The following is an 8589-nucleotide window of genomic DNA, read 5'->3' as shown; positions in this document are numbered from 1 at the left end:
CATATATTAAAATTATAGAATAAAAAATTTTAAATAAATTAAGTTAAGATCTCTACTTTCTAATGAGATATTCATGAGTGAGGTAAAGTTAAATTTATTTTGTCCCAAATCAAATCAAAAATATTGATTGGGTCTAATTTTTTAGATTTTTATTTAAATTCTTGACCCAATAAAATCTCGTTACTTTTGGATTACAATAAAATCGGGTGGATCTAAATAAGATTAAAAAAAAGTTTAGATGAAGTTTAAACTTAAAACAAAAATAACTTGATACCAATAAAATTTAAAATACAAAATAAAAAATTAACACAAATTTATTTTATACACAAATTTCAACTTATCGATTTGCAAGAATATATCCATATACCAAGAATCAGATTTATTCTCTACTACTAGAATTGAACTACAAATCAAGTATAAGCTCATCACTCGGCTAAAATTAAATTAGTTAATGTCGCTAAGGAATTTTTATTTGCTTCCATGGTAAAAAACAGTCATATAACATCATCATCGAATAAGTTTGAATTTTGAAATAATATGGTAATCCATAAACTCTGAGAAGGGCGGATGAATTTGATGCCAAAATTAAAGAAATTGAACAAATAAATAAATGCTAACTTTTTAGAGAGGGCAATTGTCAAGCATACAACAATCCAAATCCAACAGAGTCATATTGAAGAAAATAAAGAAATGAAGCTAATCAAGCTATAACCCCTGATTGATAACTCTTTTAAATCTTTAGTGGCCATAAAATTTAAAATGTTTATATTAAGTTAAGGTATTTGTTATGGTACTTAAAAAAATTTGGTGTTTAATTGATCTAGGTTAAATAGCTAATATTATCTCATTTAAAAATATATAAATTAATTAATTTTAAATATATAAAATTTGTTATGAAAAATAAATTCGACAAAAACCTGACATCATCAAGTGATAGACATAAAAAAATTGGCCTTAACTTAACAATAGAGGAGCTTTAATTTGTATCTAAAAAAGGGCCAAGTCTTTGGTGAGAAAAGATTATTGTGGACCTCGAAGCATCTGTAGGCGATGTTACATTTAGAGAAAAGGACAAATAAGTCCCTGATCTTTTACCCCGAACATTTTTGTCCCTGACCATTGGAAAATACATTTAAATTCCTGACCTCCTTGAAAATAGGACGAATCAGTCCTTCCGTCAAAAAGCCACCGTCAGACACAACGAAAAAGTCTGACGTGGCTTCCCTTCGTCTTACCTGACATGACGGATGCCAACGTGGCACGTTAGTGAGATGGAGCATTTGGAAAGTGGACAAATAAGTTCCTGGAGCCCATAACTACGTCGTTCATCCACTGTGCCTCACCACTGCCATCATCATCATCAACAACAACAACCATGCCTGTTGGAGGTTTTTCTCTTTATAGATTTTGATTAGATAGGCACAACACTTAAGGTAGGGGACAGTTTTTGTGGGTGAAGAAGAAGGAAGAAAAGGTAAGGTTGGTGGTGGTGCATGTGGGCGTGGAGCTGGATGGTGGTGGTTGAAGGAGGTGTTGGTGGCAGAGGAACCATCTTCAAAGGTTAGGGATTGACGAGAGCATCAATGTTTCCTACTATTACCTACAATCCGCCTGAAGATTCTCTAAGCCAAGATGTGATTGCAACTGTGGAGAAGAGCATGAAAAAATATGCTGACAACCTCATGCGATTTCTTGAGGGAATTAGTTCAAGGTTATCCCAATTGAAATTATATTGCTACAATCTTGACAAATCTATTGGAGAAATGAGATCTTATTTAAATCGTGACCATGGGGAGCAAGATTTAAAGCTCAAGGCCCTTGAAAAACATCTTCAAGAGGTATGCTGCTTTCATATATATTCTTAGGTTTAACTTCATTTTATATATTACCTAGTACCTATACAGCACTATCCCACATCTGATGGAAGAATACTTTGGATCTTGTGTTAATGAAATCCTGAAGTAGTTATACATCAACTGAAGCAATTTTTTCCCCTTCCAATTCAATTGCAGACATTCTTTCTCAATTGGGAAATCCAACCATATTCCTTTCTTGATTTGCAAACCTGTTCAACATAACAAGATAGCTATACTTTGTTTATCTGGTCAATGAAGCACCATTCATCAATCACAAACCGGACATTAATCTCTATTGCTAGATTAACAATTTGTTATTGCTCGAATATTCTGTGTTTTCTTGATACTGTTCCAATATACGCAAAAAATAACTTTCAGCTATGAGCAGTGCAGAGTAAATGAAGCATTTAACTCACAATGTTCTGTATTAGCATGCTTTCATATATCTGTTCACTTTATTAATTGATTATATAGACTTTGAGAAACAAAGATTGTTATTGCATGTATTCATTTTCCTTACGTTGGTTATGTAGGTTCATAGATCTGTACAAATTTTAAGAGACAAGCAAGAGCTAGCTGACACTCAGAAAGAATTAGCCAAGCTTCAACTTGCTCAGAAGGAATCATCTTCCTCAAGCCACTTAGAGGAGAGATCATCGCCTTCTACAACAGATCCTAAAAAGATTGATAGTGCATCTGATGCACACAACCAGCAGTTAGCTCTTGCACTTTCTCATCAAATTCCCCCACAGCAGCAGCAGCCGCAACCGGCTGCACCCCATGCTCAAGCTCCAGTAGCAAATGCGTCCCAAGCCACCCAACAACCTACTTATTACATGCAGCAACCCCCCACTCCATTGCCAAACCCTCCAGCTGCTCCCCAGCTCTTTCAGAATCAGTATTTACCATTGACAAATCAACAATACCAAACACCCCAACTTCAACAAGACATGTCGCGGGTGACTCCACAACCAACACCATCTCAGGTAACCCCATCCCCAGCTGTGCAACAGTTCCCTCAGTATCAGCAGCCACAGCAACAACAGCAGCAGCCGCAGCAGCCGCAGCCACCCCAGCAGCAGTGGGCTCAGCAGGTGCCATCTTCACAGCCTCCCTCAATGCCACCCCAGATAAGATGCTCATCGAGCCAAACAAAAAATTTGCAATGACCTTCCTTTCCCTGTCAAAATTCCCAATGATCAGATACTATTTGCAACCATCTAACATCTCGGTGCGACGGCGACGTTTCCATCTCCAGCCTGAAGCGCATATGGAACTGAGCTTGAACCAGACTTCTCTTCTCTAAATCCACTTACGCTTCTTCTTGAGGTTGATGATGCCCCCTGCGTTGCCATTGTTAACATACGCAGAACTCTTCTCCTCACCACCAGCCACCAGCCTGAACGAAGAAGCCAAACGAATTTTAAGATTAGGGCACCTATCTAAACGACGTAGTTATGGGCTCCAAGGACTTATTTGTTCACTTTCCAAATGCTCCATCTCACTAACGTGCCACGTTGGCATCCGTCATGCCAGGTAAGACGAAGGGAAGCTACGTCAGACTTTTCCGTTGTGTCTGACGGTGGCTTTTTGACAGAGGGACTGATTCGTCCTATTTTCAAGGAGGTCAGAGATTTAAATGTATTTTTCAATGGTCAGGGACAAAAATGTCCGCGGGGTAAAAAGTCAGGGACTTATTTGTCCTTTTCTCTTATATTTAAAAATTTGAATTTTTTAAATTTTAAATTTTTATTTGAGAGGATAAAGTGTGATTTTTTTATTTTTGAATAGTTTCTTTTAGAGTAATTCTCCACATACAAGTGATTTTCAATACAAGCCATATAAGTCATTTATATTCACGCCGTTTCACGTTTTTTTTTGTGCCTCTTCTTCTTCTTCTTCTTCTTCTTCTTCTTCTTCTTCTTCTTTCTCCGTGTCTCTTTTTCTTCTTTTTCGTAATTTTTCTCTCTCGTTATCATCGTCATCAACACCACATATTTCTCCTTCTTTTTTTATTGAAATTTCTTCTCCTTTTTTCGTTTTCTCTTTCTCCTTCATCGAAATCACAGAAAAAACGAAGAAACATTATTTAAGGTACTGTTTTACTGTTCTTCTAGATTTTTTTCTAGATTGTCTCTGTCATGTGCCTCATCCTTAACCAGCAAAACATTAAAAGATTTCAAGAAGAAATATACTGTCTCCCCCTATATTGGGTGTATTTCTTAAATCTTTTGGGTGTATTTCTGTAATTCTTTAGGTGTATTTCTGTAATCGTTTGGTTTATTTCTGTAACTGTTTGGGTGTATTTCTATAATCCTTTGGATGTATTTCTGTAATCGTTTGGGTGTATTTTTGTAATCGTTCGGATGTATTTCTGAAGTTCTATCATCTTCAAAACAATTTCAAAACTTGATTTCAGAAACCATGAAAATCGAAAAAAACAGAAGGAGATCGAAGGCAAAGAGAGAACGCTTTTCCATACAAATCATACAAGTCATTTATATTCACGCCGTTTTCACGTTTTTTTTTGTGCCTCTTTTTCTTCTTCTTCTTTCTCCATGCTTCCTCTTCCTCTTCTTCTTCTTCTTCTTTTTCTGTGTCTCTTCTTCTTTTTCGTAAAAAAGAAAACGAAGATGAAACACGTGAAGATGGTTCAGTTACGCGCGTGTTAGGCCCAACTTGTAAGACTTGTAAACAAAAATGACTTGTATGTGTAGCACTCCTCTTTTTTTTAATATTTTTTTTAGTTCCATCTATAAAATAAATGATGAAAGATCACATTTTATTCTCTAAAATAAAATATAAAATTTAAAAAATCAAAATTCGTTGCATTAAATACATGTTAAAAAAAACGTCGTTTTAAGGCAAAACAATGTTGTTTAACTTAGACAGTAATCACAGTTAGCTTGACAACAACAATAAAATCAGTTAAAGACGATAGTTCTGTAGGATTTAGTGCCCTCGAGGGTTGGATATTCTTCATTGTCATCTCCTATATACATATATAACAAGATGTGGTCTGTTAAAGTTAGCTCCGATTCGCATCACTGAACCCAATCGATCTTAATCCATTTGGCAGAAAGTTTGTCAATCGAACTCGCAAAATCATCAGCTATTTTTTCAGTATGTAGATCTACTATGGAACATGAATGCGAGGTGAATGGAGGAGGCTAAGTAGCCGTCTGTTGTGCGTTGTGTCCAGGTGCTAAACATATTTCCTATCGAGGGCCTCACCTCAAACTCCATGCGCGGTGAAGTAGGACATGTTTTTATTTGTCCCAATTCTATGGGATTGGTGCATGATGATGCTTATATATTCATTTTGGGAAAGTGTATTAAGTGGTACACATGTTTTGTAGCGAAGACATAGATTGTGCAGAGGAGATAGTATCATCGAATCTGCGAGCAAATTCACTAGGAAGGGTAAATATGGTGTGTTTTTTTCAGATGAAGTAATTTTAACCTTAAAGGTTTTTTCAATTTGTCCCACAATATATAAACTCTACATAGTTGCAATCGTATTTGGCATAGGGTGTGGAAGTGAATCCCGAGAGTGATACAGAGTTGATTTCCACAGAGCTTGTTAAAAGAAAAGAGAACGAGGGGTTTGTTGACATGTCGATGGTGATCATTGATGGCAAGAATTGAGTTTACTAGTTTGCTAGCTTGCTATTCCAAAAGATTAAATTGATATTTTTTTTAGGAATTAATTTGTCTAAAGTAAAAATTTTCAAGGACCTCATTATTATTTTACTCTTATTTTTATTTGTTTTGGTCAAGTACTTTACTCTTATTTTTTTCCTCAAGTATTTTGCTTTTTAATTTTTATTTCACTTTTATGTTTATTTAAAGTTCATTTATTTTTTGTACGTTCATTCATTATAATTAGGATTTTGTTAGGTAAACAATGATTTTTGTGAATAATAGACTTTAGAATTGACCTAATAAAATAAAAAAAAAAACATTCAACTCCCAAGTTACCTCCTAAACTCTAATATTAAGATAACCATCCGCACACTTAGTAAATCCTATACTTTTCTTTATAATTATCTACACTATTGTTAATGTAATTTCATTAATATTTCATATATTTTTTATATAAATAACTTTTTCAACACACTAAGTAAGTTCTGAGTCGAGTTTCTTTTTTTTAAGAGAAGTCCTATCTACTCCCTAAACTAAGATATTGATACAAGTTTGATTCGACATCCTGTCGAGATTAACAAAAATCAAGCGAAACATACCTACTCACTCACTAATTCTTGGCTTCTCAGAGTCTAGGGAGTGTCCGAAGCTACCCAAGGCACCTTCACGTTCACGGAGTCAAAGATACCATAGCTGTCGCCTCCGATAAAGGCGGTGTCGGAAAGTCTACTACGGCTGGTATAACCCACAAACCTTGACAATCCCCTTTTCTGCTTTCTATTTATGACAAGTACCCCATTATTTGTTGACCGAAAAATTCTGTTGACAAATTACTCTCTTAAGATTTGAATCTACGTTATAAAGGCCATTATTTCTATGCGGAGGAACTAGTGTTCCGCATGGTGGCAGTGACAGTGTGTTGAAACTGTCCTTATTGACTAATAATCCCAATTTGATAGTAGCAGCATGAGGGGTTAGGATATGAGTAAAACACTAGAAATAGTGCAACAACAGATTTCTTTTAAATATCATGAGCCATCTAGAGATTTTGGATGCTAGTTTAGTCACTCCAAGTTTAAATGGAAATCACTGTAGTGCTTCAACCTGTATTATTTGGATGTTATTTTAGTCTTTAAATAGATGACCATTGTGTTCTACTTATGGCTGACCGGTACCCTGAGAGCATGGTTAAGGATAAAATGAGAGAACTTTCAAATTTTTTCTTTGTCCAATGCATTGAAAACTTAAATGTTTCACATCTCCAAGACAATCCTTTTTATTTTCTTCTAATTCTTACCTTAGCCAAACCCTTATTTTATATGAAAAAGTCTAGGGGTCAGTAACTTTGTTAAATTTTGGTTAACATGTAACTAGTAAAAAAAAGTGAGTCATTGGATAAAATTTTATACCAATCTCACACCATTAAAATTATCATTGATGGCTATTTAATGACTATATATCACAAAAATTGTTGACTTCTAGCATTCCTCATAAAAAATACTGTTGATGTAAAAAATCCCCGAATAACTAATTTAATGAGGGTGTATGTTTTAGGAGCCAATTTAAATATTTACTCAATGTAATATTCTCTCACAAGTGCTCTCTGGAATTAAAACTTGTGAGCTGAATCCTTGTTCCAATGAGTCGGGATTATTTATTACAATAAGATGTCATTTTAACAACTAATGTGACTCTATAGTATAGTCTATACCATGTTCAATAAGAATTTGTTTTAAAATGTCCAGATCCTTCTGTACTATATGCATTCTAAAATTTTAAATTAGAGCCATTTCATTGAATTTAAAAGAATTAAAATTTTAAAATTATATTTAATTTAAAGATAAAGTATATTTTTTATCTTTAAAATATATCAAAAATTTTAAAAATACTCTTAAATTTTAATTTGTTTTAATTTTATCCTTAATATTTTAAATATGTATCAATTATATCTTTTTATCAAATTTTTTTGAAAACACAACTTTTTTAAAAAGAAAAGTTATTAGACAAATTTAACCTTATTATTTAAAGGAAAAGTCTAGGAGGCTAGCAACTTTATTAAATTCTGGCCAGCATGTAACCAGCAAAAGAAAAATAAGTAATCCCACGTCATTGGATGAAATCTCAAACCATTAAAAACATGGGTGATGCTAGGTAGCCAAAAAATAATTATCATATAGGAATATTACATAAAATTTTCCATTCTCTTGATAAGCAAGTGACATATACTTCCTTATCACTTATCCTCCTTATCACCTACTATTTTGCTGCATGTTTGGAGTCATTAATGTTCTTTCCAAAATTAATTTCAATTTCTTCCAAATCAAATCCCTAACATCTCTCAATCATATTATTATCCATTAAAATGCAATAATTCTCTGCAAAAAAATATGAAAATTAAATTAAAAAATTTTAACAACTTCTACTATACAACTTATATTTTACATATAGACTATTAAAAAATAAAACATAAAATATAAGTTATGTGTAAATTTATCAATTAAATAAATTAATTTAAGAATTTGATATTTTTTAAATTCAATTATGATAAAATTTAAAAAACATCTGTGTTAACTTTATATATTTACATATGCAATAACTAAAAAATGATATGTGTATGGATGTAATATCTAATAAACATGAATTTAATTTTTAGATGTTAGTTGTATGTAATTATGGATGTTATGTATATGTACGTATGAATGTTATGTGTATGAACTTAGTTAGTATACAATATAATTATAAATGCACATAAAAGCGCAAAAAAAAAATAGTTTATTACCATACCTCATCAAAATTAGTGTGATTTTTCATATTATCGAGAATTGGTTGACTGACAACAACCCCGTCGGGTGAGTTCATCTGTTCAAATTCTTCATCAGCACCTTCTACCATTGGTACCGTATTAAGGTCGAATTCAAATGTCATACTATTTGCAACGATAAACGCGACTTCTTGTAAAATTTCTTGACTTATACACTATTGTGCTTGCAATGGTATTAGAGTCACGATATTTGAATAATCATAATTAAATTAATGGAAGGTATATATTACAAAGAATCAAGTGCAAGTAAATGTCTTAACGAAAACA

General features: G+C 33.2%; 1 protein-coding gene across 1 annotated transcript; it reads left to right on the top strand.

Annotated features, from left to right (window-relative positions):
• Positions 1314–3408, top strand: LOC107626892 (putative mediator of RNA polymerase II transcription subunit 12). Its single transcript, XM_021115546.1, has 2 exons — positions 1314–1838; positions 2390–3408. The coding sequence occupies exons 1-2, from the start codon at positions 1584–1586 to the stop codon at positions 3023–3025; spliced, it is 891 nt and encodes a 296-aa protein (XP_020971205.1). The 5' UTR covers positions 1314–1583; the 3' UTR covers positions 3026–3408.

The sequence above is a fragment of the Arachis ipaensis genome, chromosome B02 (assembly GCF_000816755.2).
Source record: "Arachis ipaensis cultivar K30076 chromosome B02, Araip1.1, whole genome shotgun sequence".
Classification (NCBI taxonomy): domain Eukaryota; kingdom Viridiplantae; phylum Streptophyta; class Magnoliopsida; order Fabales; family Fabaceae; genus Arachis; species Arachis ipaensis.
This window is presented reverse-complemented; position numbering and strand designations above follow the sequence as displayed.

Bases quoted from the DNA above. Each gene is read 5' to 3' on its own strand.
- LOC107626892 (XM_021115546.1), top strand. From the start codon at position 1,584: ATGTTTCCTACTATTACCTACAATCCGCCTGAAGATTCTCTAAGCCAA. The intron at 1,839-2,389 runs GTATGCTGCTTT...TTGGTTATGTAG, and splicing joins TTGAAAAACATCTTCAAGAG to GTTCATAGATCTGTACAAAT.